Raw genomic sequence first — 20,163 nt, 5'->3', positions numbered from 1 at the left:
AAAAAAAGAAAAAAGAAGACAGAAAGACAAAGGGGGGGGGGGGGGGGGGGGGGGGGGCATATCAACTGTAACCACACGTGTAAACAAAATGATTGACCTAGCAACAGCTCCCTTTATCATTGTCCTTGAATTTTCCATTAATGATAATATCACATCCACTACCTTCAGTACGCATAATGGATCTTTGTATTCAACCACCCGATGCCATTTCTACTACAGTTTACACCTGCAAGCTAAGTCACAAACACCTAACACAAAGAAGAAACAACAAACGCAGTGCAAATCAGACAGCAAAACAGAAATGAAAATAGCTTACCATGAAGCAGCCAAAACAAGTTGCCATTTGGCATGTAATCATGAACCAACAATTTCTCATCCCTAGCAAAATAATAAGCCTTCAAGGCCACCAAATTCGGATGCCTAAGCCTCCCTAAAACCTCCATTTGCTGCTCAAACTCTTTCTTCCCATTCACAGTTAAATCTTTCAATCTCTTCACCGCCACCACATTCCCATCATCTAAAATCGCCTTATACGCCGTCCCAAATCCGCCTTTCTCAAGCATTTCAGCAGACGCCCTTAACAAGTCCTCCAGCTCAAACCTCCTCTCCCCATCAAAAAATATCATCTTTCCCCTCTCGAATCCAGATTGGCCCGGGTTCGGATACGGGCTCGATGAGTATACTATTTTCTCCACTTGGGACCCGCTACTCTTTCCTGACGTTAACTTATTAGAATAGTTCCTCCAGAAGTAGCAATATAGAAGCATAGAAACTAACCCCAAAACCAGAAAATCTCCGACTACTATGCCAATTACGGCTAGCGAGCTGATTCTACTCCGATGAGTACTTCGAGATTTCGTGGGCTGATTTGTCTTCGGCATTGTTGTTGGAGATGACGAAACAGTCGTCCTCGGGCTTAGCGGGGAAGCCATTGCCCCACCAGGCCGGGTCGGGTTGTTGGACACCGCCTTACATTTCTCTAACGGTGGCCCGCATAAATTGTGGTTGTTCGAAAACGACGACGCAGGGAAAATCGAAAGCGCACTCGGTATCTCCCCCGTCAACCCGTTTTCCGACACATTAAAATCCTGCAAGTTGGGTAAATTCAAACGCGAAATGGGACCAGTGAACCGGTTTCCTTCAAGCCTTAGAGTCAGCAAATGCGTCAACCGGTTCATGCTCAAGGGTATACTCCCCGAAAAATTATTGTAAGACAGATCAAGGCGGTAAAGCTTCGAAAGCGAAGATAATGAGGCTGGGAAGTCGCCGGAGAAATGGTTGTGAGAAATGAAAAGGAGCTTAAGACTAGTGAGGTTTGAAAGATCCGGAATTTGACCCGAAAACCCGTTTTCCTTGAGGCTGAGAACCCGGAGCTGGGTTAAAGAAGTAAGGGAAGGGGATAAAGAGCCTCGAAGATTCAGGTTTTCCAGGACTATACGGGCGACCCTGTTGTGAAGGCACGAAACTCCGACCCATGAGTCGGTCGTGCATGGGTCAGAGGATGAGTTCCAGGAGGTGAGAAGGGCGTTGTTTGGATCGACGGCGGATTTAAAGAGGAGGAGGGGTTGGACGTCAGGGTGGTCTGATGCAGCGGTGTAGTGGAGGAGGAAGAGAAAGAATGCTATGTTTAAATGGTTTGGTTTCAGCATTGCCGCTGCCACCATTCTTGGTTGGTGTTGTGTGTGTCTGAGAGAGAGAGAGAGGGAGACACAGAGAGAGAATGGTTGCCGCCTGCTGCAGTGAGCTCTCAACTCTCTACTCGCTTAAGTAAACAAAACTTCAATCACGATTCACATATAGATATTATTTTAACCAAAATTTATAATAATTAAACTGTTAAAAACTTTTAAGCCACTTGCATGAGAAAAAAGAAAATAATAATAAGAAACCCTAATCTTATATATAAACTCTCAACAACTGATAGTCTGTGTATTTTATGAAGGTTTTCTTACTTAAAATATATTCCACAAGTTCTTGTATTGTTAATTATTGGTTTTTACCATACTATTTCAATGCTATACAAATCTTAATAGGTATCAAGTTATTATAATCATCGAATTAATTTGATGTCGGCAATTCATATAAATCATACCATAGATTTTATCTATAAATAGTTGTTCTTTATATTATATGTATGATTTTTGTTATCTTAATATTTCTATGGTCTCTATTATTTTGTTTGACAGCCTACTGATTTAAACATCGAAAAACTATAACTAAAATATGTTGGATGTAATTTTGATCATGATCTGGTTCGTATGTTCATTCTTGAATAATGTAAACATACTCTTTATATTTGGTTCAACAATCACTCTGAAATTACTTAAAATTACACGTTGTAAATTGGTCGTAATTAAGAAATGAGAATAAGCAATGAATAATTGGTTGATTAGTGGAGGAGGGAACCGTTTTGAGGAGAGCTGGTTGCCTAAAGGCGCATTTGTCTTCGTCTCCAGGACTTCTGACAGAAAGCGCCACTTTCACGTCTTTTGGTGCTAATAAAGAAATTAACAGTCAAACCTCATTAATTAATTAATTAATTAATTACAATACTTTTTTGCACTAAAATGTACAAATACTGCTGCAATTAGTTTTTGGGGGTAACGGTTGTTATTGGCATTGTCTTCTTTAAAGCATTTATTGAGAACTAATCTTGACAAATATTCGATTCATTATTTCGTTTTGTTCTGCTTTTTCTGACACTCCCCTGAAAATGCGAGTTATTAAAATAATATAAAAATATATATTTCCAGTTATACCAAAAATCAAATATAGTTGCAAATCTTTTAGGAGTCCTAAGTGTTATCAGTAGCACTAATGACTTGGGCTTTGATTTCCTTTATTATTTTTGTTTATATTATAATCGTGAAATGTAATGTAGAAATTAGTAGTAATTAGTCTTAATTTTATAATATTTTGAATTTTTTTATTAAATATTTTTTATAATTAAAAAATTAATAAAATATTTTAATATTTAATTATTTTTTAACAATTAAGAAAACTAAAAATAAAATACAAATTAAAAAGATATATGCAAGTATAAATTTCGTTATTTTCTTTTTTTATATTCAAGGGTAGATTGCAATGAGTTTTTCTAAAATTTAGTATAATTATAAATATTTCTTTATTATTTAATAAATATGGATTCATTGCACTACGATCCAAGCATGAAATTGTCAATTTTGTTCTTCTTGTACTTTTTTTTAAAAAAATGAAAAATTGTAAGAAACTTGAAGAACATATAAAAAAAAATCTACTTAGTCTATATATGTTCCCTTTTTTTGTGATATTAATTATATATATATATATATATATATGTGACTCGTGCTGGAACTGATTTATACAGAATTGTATGGGTGGTGGATGATTTAATTTGAATTACTATGTTTGAAATGTGAATGTGCATTGAAGTATTACATTGTTTAAATGGTGTGTTTGTTGATACTTGTAAACAGAAATATATCGATATGTGGTTTTACGGTACTATATGCTTACATGAATGGTGATGTGTAGAAATGAGGAAGTGATAAAAATTGAATATACGTGTGATGTGAATACCCCTTAATGTTGTTAAATAGCCTATGTGACAAATGAAAATAAAAGAGTTGTGATATAATGTAAAAAGAGCTATGATGCGATATGATAAAAACAATGATATGATACGAAAAGAGCTATGATGTGAAATGAGATTGATGAGCCTTCGTGACGTGTTAAGGGGATTCACTTAAACACTATATAATAAATTGCAAGAATGAGTTGGTGGAGAAGAACACTATATCACCTTTTAGTAAGCAGATTAGGAAAAGAGGAGTTTAACTGATTGTCTTGTTATGAATTGGCTATATTATATAACAAAGTTAGTTATGTTGAAGTTAAATTGATTACATTCTATATATATTGCTCGTTTTGTCTTGTCTGGACTACATTTAATGTACATATGTAGATAGTGCATGCTATTTGCTTATTGAGTTGCAGTCTCATTCATCTGCTAATATTTTTCAGGTATAGATCTTTACCCATTGAGAGCTAGGTCCGACCCTTACATATCAGTCAGGTAGGACTAGTATCTAATTTCTTATTTATCAATAAAGACATAAATCACCTTTAAGGATTGTGTAAAATAAATTAAAAATGAGAATGACTGAACTAATTATAAAAGTTTCATGTTGTGGTATTCAATAGGCATATGTATAATCTTGTGGGTAAAATGAATAAAATTTGTTAGTCGTGATGATGAGATTACGTGTATATATAAACTCAATAGAGATTGGATTATGTGCTTGTTTATATATTTAAAACAAGGTTTACTTTAAGTGTGATATTTAGAAAAGATATAGACGTAGTGTCGTTAGAGGCTGCTACTTACGAATACTCCATCGTTGTTTTAAAAATTACAAATATTCCCCTCTAATGAAAAATAATTATATATATAGCCCCTAAACAATGATGCAAACAATACTACATATTTTACAATTACTAAATTTTTTTTAAAAAAAAATTAAGGATGGATAGAATAAATAACCCACAAGGGATAATAGTCAATAAAGTATTTAAATTTTTTAAGAAATATATAAACTAATACTTCATAATCTAAAATGGCATTTTGGTTATTCACCGTAAAAATTGAATGAAAACCTAACAGAATGTGCTTGTCGTTAGACGGATGTTAAAATCAAAAAATGCTTGTAATTTTTCAAACAACATGATGTATTTAAATTTATACTAAATCTCAAAAAATGTAGCTGTAACTTAACCTTTTAATTTTTAGCAAAAAGCAGGTAAGTAAGAAATCATAATGAGCATGAGTTAGATTATGATCATATTTCCCATTTTTGCATGAGAAATTGTAAAATTCGAAAGTGAGAGGAGAAAACAGATGTAGTTAAGGGGTTCACTTAGAATCTCTAGTTTCTATTATTAAACATTGGAATTTGTACTTAGGATATGATTAATCATTCTGTCCAAACACATATATAATTGCTTATTGTGGCACAATTTTCAAAATATGGCTTTATGTTTTCTTTTATTCTGTGGTATGGTATTGACTCAATTCCGCCACATTCTTTTCTCCTACACAAAAATTTTAAAGACAAAAATATAACCAACCATAGTAGAATTCAAGTTTTCAAATATTTTTTTCCGGTTGGTGCAAAAATTTGTAATAAATACGACGTTGGTTATTTTCATGAATAAGTTTGAGGGGTTGAAATCCAATTTGTTGACTGAATAATCGATAAAATGTGAAAATACAGTTGAAAAATAATGAACAATGTCAATTTTCAAAATGAAAAAATTCAAGTAACCCCTTGTGATATCGCAAACGAACAAATTACTTTCTTATGAAAAAATAAATAGTGATTTACCTCATTATATTTTTTAAAATAGAATAATTTACCCTTCTATGATTTTTAAAATGAGGCAATTTACCTCCCTGTATAAGGAGGTAAATTGCTTCATTTTAAAAAGTACAATGAGGTAAATTGCTATTTACTATTTTCAAAATATAAAAGGAGTATGTAGTTATGAGTCGAGATTAATTACAAAAAACGTGTTTGACTATGCTTTTTTTACAACATCTTATAAGATGTTTTGAATATTTATAAGATGTTGGATCTTATTTTAAAAATAAACTCATAAAGTATTTGGATAAAAATAAGATGTTAAAATTTATACGATATTTTTACATCTTATAAAATGTTAGTGTATTTGACAATAATAACGTATTTTTACTGGTTAAATGACAAGAAAGGACATAATACCATGCATTAGAATCAAATGAGTAGCTGTTTACTAACATCATTTGTAATTAAATTTTTTTAAATACTTTCATAAATAGTATACATTAGTTTAACTAAAAAAAATTAATAAATATTTTTTTAACAAAGATAAAAAATTGACAAATTATTACGAAATAATTTTTTATTGTTAAAAATATATTAATTATGTCGAGAGTAGAATTTGAATATAGCAAATTAATGAGTTTCTTTTTTTTTTTTTTTGGTCTTTTTGTCTTATGGATTATTCATTGCATAAAGCTTATAAGATGTCACACAAAAAGCTATGAAAGTTCACTTTTTTTTGAAAGTATTTTTATAAGATTCAAAACATTATATTCTGAAATTTTATAAGTTTTTATAAAAAAATCTTAAATTTTTTAAAATATTTTGTGGAGCTTTTAAGCTTAGCCAAACAGCCTCTAGTTGTGATTTTTGAATTTAGTAATGCTTTCTTTCTAATTCTATTTTAGTATTTAATACTAATTTAATGTTATTTATTAATCAACATATTCTGATTTGGGTCATTCCACCCTTTTTGAGCAGCCCAAACTGAACCAAAGCCCAGCCCACACCGAATCATATGATCCAAATGAACTCAAAGCCTAGTTCTATAATATACGTACATTTATGTATAGCATTAGCGGAAGGTTGAAGCCACTAGGGTTTTACCAAGTGAAAGGACTGTGTACATTTGTTCATCAGTAGCTCAGAACTCTTCCGCATCCCCGATTGCGAAAATGGTGCGTTCTATCTTTCGGTCAACATGAATCACTGTGTCTCTATGCTGCGTGTCCTTGTGTTCGAATTTGTTTGTTTGTTTAATTATAATTGTTTCGTGTTCAAGTTTCAGTTTTTATGTATGAGATTTTGAAGTTAGAAGCTTGGTGAAGATTTTTATGGTTATCGTGATCTTTATTCGTGAACTTTCTATATAATGTTCCAGTGGGTGACAATTTGGGCGATTCTTTTTCTTTCTTTGGTGTTTTTCAATGCAACTCATGGAGACGCTATGTTTAAATGGGCTGTTTATTGGTAGAGCGGTGTTTCTCTGTAGGTCCTTTTTTTTCCTGGGTTCTAAATCTCTAAATATTCATTATAATCAAAATGAAAACTGATATCGTGGTAAGAAATGTTGGTTTTGAGTGTCTGAACGTGGTTTGCGGATTTGCGGTCTGGTTATGGTGGAAAGAAGGCTGTCAAAGCTGCTAGTGTCACCTTAAAAGCATTTGACATGCCTTGTAATTAGCCAATGTGAGGAATTTTTTTGGAGAGGAAATGGCAAGAATATGCAGTTGTACATGGGTTTTTATAATGATGATGATGTTGGAAGAGTTGTATTAAGTAAGCATAGTGCTTAGTATTTTCTTGCAAGTCCACTGAGGTTGTATGCTAGTCTGTAGATGGTATGGTAAAGATGGGTTCAGGAGAATTAAGTGTTTGTGGCAATTTTGATTTCATTCAATATGTTTACTGGATTTCTTTCTGTTGCAGTATTTTATGTTTGTCATTGTTATTGTTGTTATGGTGTTGGCATATATTTCAGGCCTCTGCCAAGTCAAGGCCACAGACTAAGAAAGCTGCTGCTGCAGAAGATGAGGGCATGGATCCAACGGTATGTCCATCGCATTGTTTACCTCTATGTTTCTGGTGTTTCTCTATTTTGCTTTCTTCTTATCCATGTTGTTTTAGGGGGGTATTGTTCTGTTGCTAAAATGAGACTGTTTATTTTCACTAAATGCAACTTTCTGGGCTCAGCAATATTATGAAAATAGGCTGAAAGCTCTTGCAGCTCAAAAGGCAGCTGGGATCAACCCATACCCTCACAAATTTGAATGCAAGCTGACTATTCCCGAGTATGTGAAGAAGTATGAAGGTTTGAATAGTGGGGATCACCTTGAAGATGTTGAAGAAAGAATAGCAGGTACTAGAAATCAAATCTGATTTGTGCACTTAGTTTTAAGCAGCATGTTACTTTCCGTTAATGATATGAATGTTCCTTTTGGAAGGTCGGCTTATGAACAAACGATCGTCATCATCGAAGCTATTCTTTTACGATCTACATGGTGGGGGTGCTAAAGTTCAAGTTATGGCTGATGCAAGGTAACTGCATGTCTCAATTTATGCTCCAAGCAGCAAGAAGCTTGCTGTGGCTTAGGCCTCCTGCCATTTCTGGACTCTGTGTCTTGTGTTTTGTTGTGGCATATATACCTTGTTCACCATGGCAGTTCATCATGGTTTTGTGTAGGAAATCAGATTTGGATGAAGAAGAGTTTACACGGTTTCATTCTTCAGTGAAGCGGGGAGATATTGTTGGGATAATTGGATTCCCAGGTCTGTAAGTCTTTAACTTTTGGTATCTATGAAGCACTGCTCAGCAAAATGACAATCATAATACTTAAACACCATAACCACGACCTGCTAGATATCCAAATTATTGCACTTAAGAATTTTCTAGGATTGGGAACTTATTTGTTTGTAAAACTTTGATAGGGGCTTATGCAATTGATTTAGGATAAGCAAAGTGGCTTCATTCTGCTAGTGGCATGTGTTTTTTACTTATTAAAGCACTTTTCATAATACTTAAACACCATAACTGCGACCTGCTAGATATCCAAATTATTGCACTTAAGAATTTTCTAGGATTAGGAACTTATTTGTGTGTGAAACTTTGATAGGGGCTTATGCAATTGATTTAGGATAAGCAAAGTGGCTTCATTCTGCTAGTGGCATGTGTTTTTTACTTATTAAAGCACTTTACATGGTTTATGAAACTGTTAAATACAAGTAGATGAGAACTCATAGAGATTCTTACAACATGCACAGTCACATATGTATGCGTGGTAGGATATTTTGCTGGCAATCACGGCTTTCTATTTTCCTTGTTACGTTGTGTAGGCTGGGCACTTATGTTAAGCCCAGCAATGATGTAATTCGAACAGAACTGGTTATAGCATACCTAGCTTCTGAATCACTTTCTTGGTTTCTGCACGTAACATTTCCCTGATTTTAAAAAGTGCTCATAGAGTACTTCATTTTGCAGGTAAAAGTAAAAGGGGAGAGCTGAGTATATTTCCAAAAACGTTTATAGTGCTTTCTCACTGTCTCCACATGATGCCCCGTCAAAAGATTGGTCCAGGGTCGGATAACGCTAAGGTGACTGTTGTCTTCTCTTCTACATGTGTTGATACTGTTTGGCTTCTTTGCTGACATTTCAGTACTTTGGACAGACGACTGATGTCTGGGTCCCAGGAAGTGCCAGGAATCCTGAGGCTTATATATTGAAAGATCAGGTGCTACTCGACTCTTCATCATTTATTATTGGGTAGTTCCCCAGCTTGGACTGAAGGGCCACCATTGCAGTGTAGTAGTGCTTGTTGACCCATAGATCTGTTTTCTTACAGTGGATCACGATTTTGATGATAGGAAACACGGTATAGGCAGCGTTATTTGGATTTGATGCTGAATATGGAGGTTCGGGAAATATTTAAAACCAGGACTAAAATCATTTCTTACATACGACATTTTCTTGATGAACGAGATTTTATAGAGGTGAGTCAGTGTTGTCTTAAATGAATTTTTGTCTCTAGCTCATTTCCCTGCTTCACTTTAGATTTCTTCTTGTTCTGCTTTTCTGATTACCCCTTTTTAAGGTTGAAACTCCAATGATGAACATGATTGCTGGTGGAGCTGCTGCTCGGCCATTCGTCACCCACCACAATGAACTAAATATGAGACTTTTCATGCGAATTGCACCTGAACTATATCTCAAGGAACTGGTTGTTGGTGGTTTGGAACGTGTATATGAAATAGGAAAACAGTTTAGAAACGAGGGAATTGACCTAACACACAATCCTGAGTTTACGACTTGTGAGTTCTATATGGCGTTTGCTGATTATGATGACCTGATGAAGCTGACTGAAGATATGCTGAGTGGTGAGTGGCAAATCTGGTTTGTATCTTGACTAATGAAAATATTGCCTAATTCACAATTGTCTTAACAAATTCTATGTCGACAGGGATGGTGAAGGAACTTACAGGTGGATATAAAATTAAATATCATGCCAATGGGTTGGATAATGACCCCATTGAGATTGACTTTACCCCTCCTTTCAGGTCTGCAGATGATCTGCATGGTTTATATTGCCCCTGTACTTGTCTGATAAAGGAACATAAGAGGTCATTAATCTTTTTACTTCTGCAGGCGGATTGATATGATAGGTGAATTGGAGAAGTTGGCAAATTTGAACATACCCAAGGACCTCTCAAGTGAGGAAGCCAATAAATATCTGGTGGACGCATGTTTGAAGTTTGATATCAAATGCCCCCCTCCTCTAACAACTGCTAGACTTTTGGACAAAGTAATATATCGGTGCATATTGTATTTCCTTTTTTCTATCAGTTATCTCTTCTGCTTGCAGTCTATGCAATATGGAAAACATGTCCTTAACTTTTGCCAGCTAGTTGATTACTTGATTTTGTCTTTCATCCTTTTATGCGCAATCTTTCGCACTAATTATCAGAGAATCAGATTTTGTTTGACAACCCCCAACCCTGACCCCCTCTCCTCCCTCTGTTATAAATTGTTACTTCTATGATGAGTACAGCTTGTTGGCCACTTTCTTGAGGAGACATGCATAAACCCTACTTTCATCATCAACCATCCGGAGATCATGAGTCCATTGGCGAAGTGGCATAGGTCGAAGCCAGGCTTAACCGAACGATTTGAGTTGTTCATTAACAAGCATGAAGTACGTGTTTTGATAAGATATTCCATTCTTCTGTACCATTACCTTTGTTTTTTTTGTCTCACTCGATTTTGCAATACTGACTAATGGCTTTTGCAACTTCTGTGTTCTTGCTTGATAGTTCTGCAATGCATACACGGAGTTGAATGATCCTGTTGTGCAACGCCAGCGCTTCGCTGACCAACTCAAGGTATTTAATTGAAGAAGTAAATCATAACGTTGGCAGTGATGAATTCTGAATGTAAATTTGTGGGATGATGTAAAATGAAAATAGGACCGACAATCCGGTGACGATGAAGCTATGGCCCTGGATGAGACATTCTGTACTGCTCTTGAGTATGGATTACCTCCCACTGGTGGTTGGGGGTTGGGTATTGATCGAATCACGATGTTGTTGACTGATTCACAGAATATAAAGGTTAGCATACAACATGCTCCTCATAATCATATTAGCTTTGTACACAGGTGGACTCTAACTCAAGCGTATACTTCTTTCTTATGTTATGTACAGGAAGTTCTGCTTTTTCCAGCAATGAAGCCCCAAGATGAACCTACTAACAAAGAAAGGTACAAATTTTCCTTTCCAGGCTTATTACAAGTTTCAGGTGAAGTCACTTTTTGACAATTGGTTTTGCTGATCACAAACAAGATTGTTAACATATGCTGATGATGCAAATATGGCAAAATATACAAGTGGAACCTCACATTGCATATGGTTGGATTTGTTAATGGTAAATATGAACTAGACTAAGAGGAAGTTGATAGTTGGATTTGGGCAATCAGGTGGTGTGGTTTGAGATGCTAGTTTAATGGTCTGTCATATAATTATATGAGCCCTGATGTTTTCCCTTGCTGCATATTCAGTCTTGCATATATTGATGAATAATGGAAATATTAACTTACTACAATTTTCCCTATTGTAGCAACAAGAAAACTCAGGATGGACCTCCCTCTCAAGGTATGCAATCTCTATTATTCTATCTACAAACTTATATTTATTTTCTCCAAGTACAGTCATGCTTGTTAATATCCATGGAGAAGTTGATTGTTCTTTTGGTTGCAGAGCTCGAAAAGATTTCGTTGCAGTCATAAGAATTCTGAAGCGAACAAATAGGAGAGAAGACAAAACAGTTCTCAATTTGGATTAGGAGCTGATGCATTGAAATTGTGTTCCAACAATACGGACAATGTTATTTAGTTTATTGCAGCCAGTCTGTTACTCCTGCATCTTGAATTTTTAGGCCTTGCAGTGATTGAATGGTTTCGATTATCATATTGTACCTACAAATATCATATTCACTAGTTGATTTTGAAAGTTGCTTTCTCAATTGTGCTTATTGTATATCTATTGAGAACATAATGGCTACTATGCATTTTTGTGCTGTAGAAATATTTATGCTCAACCATCTGAAGGAAACAGCTATGTTTTTTATGATTGCATCCAGAAGACAGGAGGAACAAAAATGCATGTAGATTTACTGACTCAAATTTTTAGTTCTCCAATCATCTGCAAAACCCGACAGATGTTTGTTGAATTCCTTTGTTCTGACTGGGGAATTGATTTCACAATCTTGCTTGCAGTATTTTTAACATACCATGCAGTAGATCCTCGATCGTTAAAATTCTACATCTTTTATTCGGCAAAGCTACGGGACTTGTATAGCAATAGCAGCATGCCGTATGTTGTGATTGAATCATACACAATTATAGTAGTATCAGAAAATTGGAAATAAATCAAACACTAGGGGAAACTGCTTCCTTGATAGTGGACGAGCAGCTGCTACATTGATGGCTCAGAAGTTGAAGACGAATAAAGTGCTGCTCTACGTGGTGAATGTTCCCCAGGCCTGGGCGGAATTTGCAAGGGTTCCATGCTTCCAGCTAGCATTTCTACCACCCTACTAATGGACGGCCTGTTTTTGGGCTCGGTCTGTATGCACCACAAGCCAACAATAACCATTTTCGTAACAAAGTGGGATTCATCTTCATTCTCTATATTGTCGAGATCCATCTTAGTATTCACTTCCAGGTGCTTGTAGATCCAATCTGGGAAATACATTTCGCTCGAGCAATCAGCTCGATGATCAAGATTCTGCCTGCCTACCACCATCTCCAGAACCATCATTCCATAGCTATAGACATCTGATTTGTGAGAAACTCTTCCAAAGTTTCTGCAGAATACTTCTGGAGCAATGTACCCTATTGTGCCTCTTGCGGCGAACATTGATACTATACTTGATCTGTTGGGGCACAACTTAGCAAGCCCGAAATCTGAAATCTTTGGATTGAAGTCCTTATCCAGAAGAATGTTATGAGGCTTTACGTCAAAGTGCAGAATTCTTGTGTTGCAACCTTGGTGTAGGTAATCCAGCCCTCGAGCAATGCCAACTGCAATCTCGAACAACTTCTCCCATCCTAGTCGATACTCTGCTGATGAAGAGGAACTGTTTTGAATGAACTTTTCAAGAGAGCCATTCGGCATAAACTCATAAACAAGGGCTCTTTTAGGACCCTCAAAGCAGAATCCAAGAAGAGAGACGATGTTAACATGGGAAGTTCTGCTAATACTTGCAACTTCATTCATGAAGTCTTCTCCATTTTCTTTCGATTCATTCAAGATTTTCACTGCTACTGGACGGCCGTCGGGTAATTTTCCTTTATAGACGTTACCATATCCTCCTCTCCCTAAGTTTTCACTAAATGAGCTGGTCATTTTCTTGAGGTCTGAGTATTTGTATCTTCTCTGTGCAAGATTGCCGTGGTTACTCAAGAAGAGCTCAATGTCCTTTTCATTCCCTGTTTCGGCCTTTTGTAGTCTCAGGAATCTCGGGAATAATTTATGCTTCCTACCCAAGAAAACGAGTAGGATTATAGAACCAATCACAGTCAAAATCACACCACCTGCATAAAAATGCCATCAATGTTTATTCCTGAGATGTAGATATCAGAAAATTGTTCTATATGTTACTGAAAGAGTGGCATGTAAGAAAGAAGAGTTAAGGTCCAATTGACTGAAGTAACACCAAGATCAACAGATTGAACTCAGATCATAGATACACTCTCATGCAATTGAAGAGAAGTTTGAGAAACAGCTGAAAGAGCACATAAATATCTTCGAGGTAAATTACAATAAGTTCCTTTAATGTTTGATTAATTACTAATATTCCTCTTTGGAAAATTATCAATACCCTAATTTTAACAAATATGAAACAACTAGCACAGTCCGTTAGTTTTTGTTAGCTTTTTATCTATTTAGAGTGAACGGACTAAAATGCTTTTGTGACTATAAATTATAATTTTATTTAGTTTTCAAAATTTTTTGAATTATTTTTTGTGCACTAAGTAGAAATTTTTATTTGTTTATAATTTTTCATCTTCCAAAAAAATTACAATAAGAACAAAATACAATCTCAGGGTATTGATAATTTTCTAAACAACGAAGGGATGTGTGTAGTTATGGCAAATTAGTTTTACAGAATATCATTGAAGATGAGGGCGCTGGCGTACCTATGAGTAAAATTGTTTTGAATTTCCTGTTTCCTGCAAACAAAGCCAAAACGGGCAAGTCGAGTCTGGCTCAGTTAACAGATGAAGTAACCTATTTGGAAACGCAGTTTACATAATGAATTTTGGTTACCTGGTTGTCTGCATTCGAATTCGTTCAAGGCGTTGGTAAGACACTGCCCACCTCCATGGTGACATTCATAACAAGTTTCACTCACATTCCACTCTACGGTAAATTCAGTACTTAACATTTCGAGCAGTTCACTGGAGTTGTTGTGAGGGTTCATAGGCAGTTGAAAAAATTGACATCCTTGAGGGATTCTACTTTCCCTGGTAGCAGGAACACCACTTGCCGGATATCTATAATACGCGGTGACGTCACCACAGCTTTTATTATAGTAGCCTCTGAAATGATTTCGTACTTGTTCATTATCAGGTTGACCGTAGCATATGAACAAGGTGAAATTAGGGGTGACTGAAAATGAAATAGAAGGAGATTTAGGTAGAAACAGATTTCCGAGACGGGGGAAATTGAAAAGACATGCGGAACCCAAGTGTGCTTGATGAATGGGATGGCGGATTAATATTTTGTTTTCGGATATCCTGTCGAGAAAATCATACCAAATTCCCCCAGCCCCCAGCTGAATAATAGGAGTTTCAGACTCACATTTATCAACCATGAGTAACCCGCAGTCAGGTTCCATCCTGGAGTATGGAAATTGCAAGGAGCTACTAAGATTTCCACACCAGAATGATTCTTGGCATTGCGAATCTGCAAAGTTGATGATCAAACAACAAAAGAGAGAGAAGAAAATGAAGCACTTCATGCCAAAAATCAAACTCCACAAATACGCAAAGACTTGTAAAATTCTTGTACTGATGACTGAACTACCAATTGACTTGGAAAGGGGAAGACTAAAAGAAGAGAGTTGGAACTTGGAAATCAAAGTAATGAAGAGCACATTTTCTTAATATCAGACCTCATATCATATTTGCCCTTCTCAATTTTATAATTTAACAATCACCCAAAATGGACTTTTTCCCTTTAACTCATAAAATGCACTGAAGTTTGAAATATTTTATTGAATTAGCAAAAGTATCACCTGCACTACACATATAAAAAATATTTTTAAAAATGAATATATCACTTGCTAATTATACAAAAATATTAAGCTCATAATGTTATTTTTATTTTTTTTATTGAATCATTAGTATATAATTATATTTTAAAAAAATTGATAATAATAGTTTTGATTAATGAGAAAATCATTAAATTTGTTGTTTGTAATTCACTTTTAAATTTAATTGATACTATTAAATAAAACAAATTAAAGTATTGTTTTTTGTCTTTTGTATTTACTAATTATTATGTTTGATAATTTTGTATTGAAACAAATTAACGCGAAAGTAAAATATAATACATAAAAGTTCCAATATTAAAATAAAATTAAGGATTTTTTTCATAAGAAATTCCAATTTAGAAAAACTAATCATGTTTTATTTGTAGGTTTTTTTCATGTCTATTTACTTTATTTTATGTTGTTATATTATTTTTGCGGAGTGTTGTATTTTTCTCTTTTGATTTTTAAATTTATTGATGTGAAATGATTTTAAACTAATTATTTATCAACTATTGTTTGTAAAAGTTTAATCTAATCAGACATATCCATATTATTAGTATTAATTTATATTGTAATGTCATATAATTATGCTAATTATAATTTGCTATCAAATTTTAAACTTTTATCAAAATATTATTTACATTCTTCATTAACTTCTAAATTTAAAAGATTATTGTTTGTAATTTTTAATTCCGTCATACTTTTAGTGTGATTTCTTGATCTATTAAGTCATTTAAACTTAGTATTATCTATTTTTTAAAATTTCGATATCTTAAAATTTGGGCACCCATTCATACCAAATTTAAATATATATAAGACTGTGTCCATTAAATCATATGAAACGGTATGATTTAAAATCACATGGCTTGATTCAAGAATACACCATCTTGAATGATTATTTTTATGTTCGAGTACGATATATCGACATCCGTATATCAATTAAGTTTAAAATTTTATCAAATATATTTTTCTGTAAGTTTGGTCATATTTAACGGTATTGTCTAGATTTTGATGGCTCGATTAACCAATATTGTTCAACAATATAAGATGATAGTTACAATTTAAAAAGAATCTAATATTAGTATTATGATAAAATCAATTAGTCGAACTTACTCATTTTAAAATTTTCAACAGGATTTCTAATTTAATAAACATAGAGGATTTTTATCTGAATTTTTTAATATTTACTCTTTATTATTATTTTTTTATTTTTGAAGTTTGGAGTAGTATTTACATATTACATATATGCTATTAATTCTCAATTTGACAGTGCCAAGTAAATATTATTTTTTAAAAAATAATTTAAAAGCATTTCTAAAGAAATATATACGTTAAAATATTGTTTCCTTAATTATCTTTTACAATATATTAATTCATTCTACAAAAAGTTTAGAGAAATTAGGAATACCAATTATTTTTCTTCTTTGATCAAATTTTGTTCTTATAACTAATTATTTATTATTGAAAAGAATATTCCAATAAGGTTACGAATGTCTTCTTACAATATGAATAAATACTTAAGAGATTCTCACTATTATACATTTAGTCAAAAGTTGTGCATATTAGTATTATTTTACATCCAATATATGAAGATAAAAATTAAAATTACATAAAAATACAGTTTCAAAATAATTTTCTAGGAATAATATTAAAATAAAATTACTTAGTTAGAAGTCACTCATTTTAAAATTTTCAAAAACATTTTCAATTTAATAAGATTCATAATGCTTATTTAAGAATTCATTATATTTATACTTTCATATAGATATATATATATATATATATATATATTAGTCTTTTGTATATTGTTCCAATGTTCTTCATTTAAAATTTCATTGTGACCTAGTAAGTTAATATTTTTAATGTTCTAACAAATTAATCAAAGTAGAAATATAATTTGCTTATATATTTATTTATTTATTTTAGTTGGATATACTTATCATTGCCCAAATAGTTTAGAAGTATTAGAACTCTTAAATAATCTTTTTTTAATAGAATTTTATTTATTTTTAACTAATTTTGATTTATTATTAAAAAAGTTAGTTAAGTAAAGATATGAATGTGTTTTCACACAGTGAAAACAAACATATTTATCTTTACAACAGAGTGTCACGACATAAAAAATTAATAAATTTATCTATTTTATCTTTACAACAGAAGATCATACAAACAACTAATAAAAATAAATAAATTCACTAGAATTATATTGAAATGCTTTTAGTTGTAAGGATGTACTTTTTTATAATATTTATATGGATGATTATGTTGTTCAAGTGCATGATATAAGTTACATAATTTCGTTAATAATAAAGCGTTAATTTATGAATGAGCAGCACTACAGCTGATTACTCAACATATGAACAGAAATGGGACCTCAACAAACACTGCAATTTTCATATCTGCAATTGACATAAATCAAAGCAGAATGCTACACAGATACAGAAATCGATAGAGTTGGCGCCGATCTTGGAGGTGAAGAAAGGTATGGTTTTGGTGGGACTTGCAAATATTCAAGTTCTCCTTCCAACATTCCTACCACCTTATTCATTGATGGCCGATCCTTGGGATCAGTCTGTATGCACCACAAGCCAACGATTATCAGTTTTCTCTTTGCGAATTGGCTTTCATCTTCATTCATAATCCCGTCAGGATGAGCTCCCGTTTCAGCTTCCATTTCAAGTTGCTTGTAGATATAATTTGGGAAGTATACTTCACTCCAACGATCAACGTCGGCAGGATCAATGTTTTTCCTCCCTCCAGCTATTTCCAGAACCATCATTCCGTAGCTGTAGACATCTGATTTGTGAGAAACTTGTCCAAAGTTCCTGCAGAACACTTCTGGAGCAATGTAGCCCATTGTGCCTCTGGCAACTAACATTGACACTACACTTGATCTGTTGGAGCACAATTTAGCAAGCCCAAAATCTGAAATTTTTGGATTCAAGTCCTTATCCAGAAGAATGTTGTGAGGCTTGATGTCAAAGTGCAGAATTCGTGTGTTGCAGCCTCGGTGCAAGTATTCCAGCCCTCGAGCAACACCAACTGCGATTTCAAACAATTTTTCCCATCCCAATCCACCCTCTGCTGATGACAAAGCAGCATTCTGTATGAACTTTTCAAGGGAACCATTGGGCATAAACTCATAGATGAGAGCCTTTTTAGAACCCTCGAAGCAAAATCCCAGGAGACTCACAATGTTAATGTGGGAAGTTCTGCTAATACTTGCAACTTCATTCATGAACTCATCTCCATTTCCTTTCGATTCATTCAGCACTTTCACCGCTACCAGACGACCGTCAGGTAGTTTTCCTTTATAGACACTACCGTAGCCTCCCTTTCCCAAGTTTTCACTGAATCTCTTGGTTATTTTCTTAAGGTCTGAATATTTGTATCTTTTTAGTGCAAGATTTTCATTGTTCTTCAAGAAGAGTTCAATATCCTTTTGGCCCTCTGGTTTGGCCTTCCGTAGTCCTAGCAATTTGAGCAGTGTGTACTTTCCCCGCATGAAAAGGAACAAGAGTATGGGAGTGGATGCTAGAGCAACCATTGTCACACCACCTGTTATTAGAAATCACATCATATGCAACTGAAAGTTGACCGACTATTGAAAGCGATGATAGAGCAAAGATTTCATCCGAGCAGAAAATTGATGGGGGACAACATACCTACGAGCATAATCTTTTTGTATATCCTATTTTCTGTGAAGAAAGTCGACATGAACAGACAAGGATCAGATAGAGATAAAAAAGGAGATGGAGACCAAAGGAAATAGAAACATGTTTCCCTTGTTTTTTCTTTTTCTGTTAGCCTGGTGTGTCTGTTATTCCCGATAACCTTGATACAAGACATAAAAAATCTTAACCTTGCCCGAGTAAGAGATAACATAAAAACAGTAAGTCCGCAATGATTTAACCAGTTCTTGTTTGCAAAAAGATATCATTCTAGCTCAAGTTAGTTCAGAACAAAATAATTCATGAACCAGCTGCAGAGAAATAACCATAGCAGAGTGATACCTGCACACCAAAATCCATTGTCGCTATTAGTACGACACTTTCCTCCTCTACTGTGACAAGAAAGACAATCAGCAGAAATAGTCCACTCTAAATCAAATTCAGCACTTAGCAGTTGGACCAAATTAGCCGAACTCTGATTGGACTTGACTGGCATTTGAATTACTGAACAGCTTCCAGGGATACTAATTTCCCTGGAAGTGAAGCCATAGGCAGGGTCTTTATAATACAATGTCCTGAGCTCACAACTTGTGTAATTTTTGTAATTTTGGAAATAATCTTGTATTTTTACCTTATTATTATGATCAAGAAACATGGCACATGAGAATATGGTGAGATTGGGGGAGACTGTGAAGGAACTGAAAGGAGAATCCGGCAGAGATTGATTTTGGAAGGAAAAACAAGTTGTGTCGCTCATCTGAGCATTAAGGAAAGGGTCTTCAACACTGAACTTATTTGTAGATAGCTTCTGAAGAATGTTATACCAAGTTCCTCCTGCCTCCAACTGAATTCTTGGAGGTGTAGTATAACAATCAACGACAAATAATCCACATTCGGGTTCTGTCGTGTCAGAGAGTGGAAATTCCAGGATTCCTAGACTTCCACAGCTGTAATAGTCTGAACACTTGGAACCAGCTGCTTGGAGCAGAAATGGATGAAGCAGAAAAAAGAAAATGGAGCACTTAGCAAGATTCATGCTGCTGTTGTACTCGTTTAACTCTTCTACACCTGCTTTGCCACCACAAATTTGTATCATATTGTCTGTCAAGCCAGTTTACTAGGCGACGACTTTGAAATGGAACGAAAAAGTACGCAGTAGTTGAAAGACTCAACTCATCAAACTCTGGTGAGTCAACGAAATAATATTTTATTTCATGTAGAAATGGAATTCTGACTTTTCTTTGTGGAAAATGACTCCCAATCTCATGAACAATGAGAACTGAAGTTGGCAATTGGGCACCAAAATGCACCACACATGCTTTCCTCAATGATCATGGCTGCTTCC

At 34.3% G+C, this 20,163-nt stretch overlaps 4 protein-coding genes across 5 annotated transcripts in view; 1 reads left to right on the top strand and 3 right to left on the bottom strand.

Moving 5' to 3' along the window:
• LOC105160685 (probable leucine-rich repeat receptor-like protein kinase At1g68400) overlaps positions 1–1,772 on the bottom strand; it is a 3,148-nt gene extending 1,376 nt beyond the window's left edge. Inside the window, exon 1 of the mRNA XM_011078168.2 lies at positions 317–1,772. Within this exon, the coding sequence (XP_011076470.1) occupies positions 317–1,664 (1,348 nt within the window). The 5' untranslated portion in view covers positions 1,665–1,772. The remainder of the gene's footprint in view (positions 1–316) is intronic.
• Positions 6,402–11,850, top strand: LOC105160674 (lysine--tRNA ligase, cytoplasmic). Its single transcript, XM_011078159.2, has 17 exons — positions 6,402–6,517; positions 7,321–7,389; positions 7,533–7,698; positions 7,784–7,877; positions 8,023–8,108; positions 8,818–8,930; positions 9,005–9,067; positions 9,201–9,326; positions 9,428–9,710; positions 9,794–9,890; positions 9,979–10,135; positions 10,382–10,525; positions 10,644–10,712; positions 10,797–10,940; positions 11,034–11,089; positions 11,446–11,480; positions 11,586–11,850. The coding sequence occupies exons 1-17, from the start codon at positions 6,515–6,517 to the stop codon at positions 11,612–11,614; spliced, it is 1,734 nt and encodes a 577-aa protein (XP_011076461.1). The 5' UTR covers positions 6,402–6,514; the 3' UTR covers positions 11,615–11,850.
• On the bottom strand, positions 11,706–14,989 carry LOC105160664 (LEAF RUST 10 DISEASE-RESISTANCE LOCUS RECEPTOR-LIKE PROTEIN KINASE-like 2.4). The gene is made up of 3 exons (XM_011078147.2): positions 14,160–14,989; positions 14,030–14,062; positions 11,706–13,423 (listed from the first exon to the last, which is right to left on the bottom strand). Exons 1-3 carry the CDS (start codon positions 14,851–14,853, stop codon positions 12,303–12,305), a joined length of 1,848 nt encoding a protein of 615 aa, XP_011076449.2. The 5' UTR covers positions 14,854–14,989; the 3' UTR covers positions 11,706–12,302.
• Positions 17,522–20,134, bottom strand: LOC105160654 (LEAF RUST 10 DISEASE-RESISTANCE LOCUS RECEPTOR-LIKE PROTEIN KINASE-like 2.5). Of its 2 annotated transcripts, XM_011078136.2 has the most exons (3): positions 19,161–20,134; positions 18,813–18,845; positions 17,522–18,705 (listed from the first exon to the last, which is right to left on the bottom strand). In XM_011078136.2, the coding sequence occupies exons 1-3, from the start codon at positions 19,912–19,914 to the stop codon at positions 17,576–17,578; spliced, it is 1,917 nt and encodes a 638-aa protein (XP_011076438.2). In that variant the 5' UTR covers positions 19,915–20,134; the 3' UTR covers positions 17,522–17,575. The 2 variants fall into 2 exon arrangements, with proteins under 2 accessions (XP_011076438.2, XP_020549270.1); XM_020693611.1 differs by lacking the exon at positions 18,813–18,845.

The sequence above is a fragment of the Sesamum indicum genome, linkage group LG1 (genome assembly GCF_000512975.1).
Source record: "Sesamum indicum cultivar Zhongzhi No. 13 linkage group LG1, S_indicum_v1.0, whole genome shotgun sequence".
NCBI lineage: Eukaryota > Viridiplantae > Streptophyta > Magnoliopsida > Lamiales > Pedaliaceae > Sesamum > Sesamum indicum.
The sequence above is the reverse complement of the archived record's forward strand: the minus strand, read 5'-3'. Positions and strand labels throughout refer to the sequence as shown.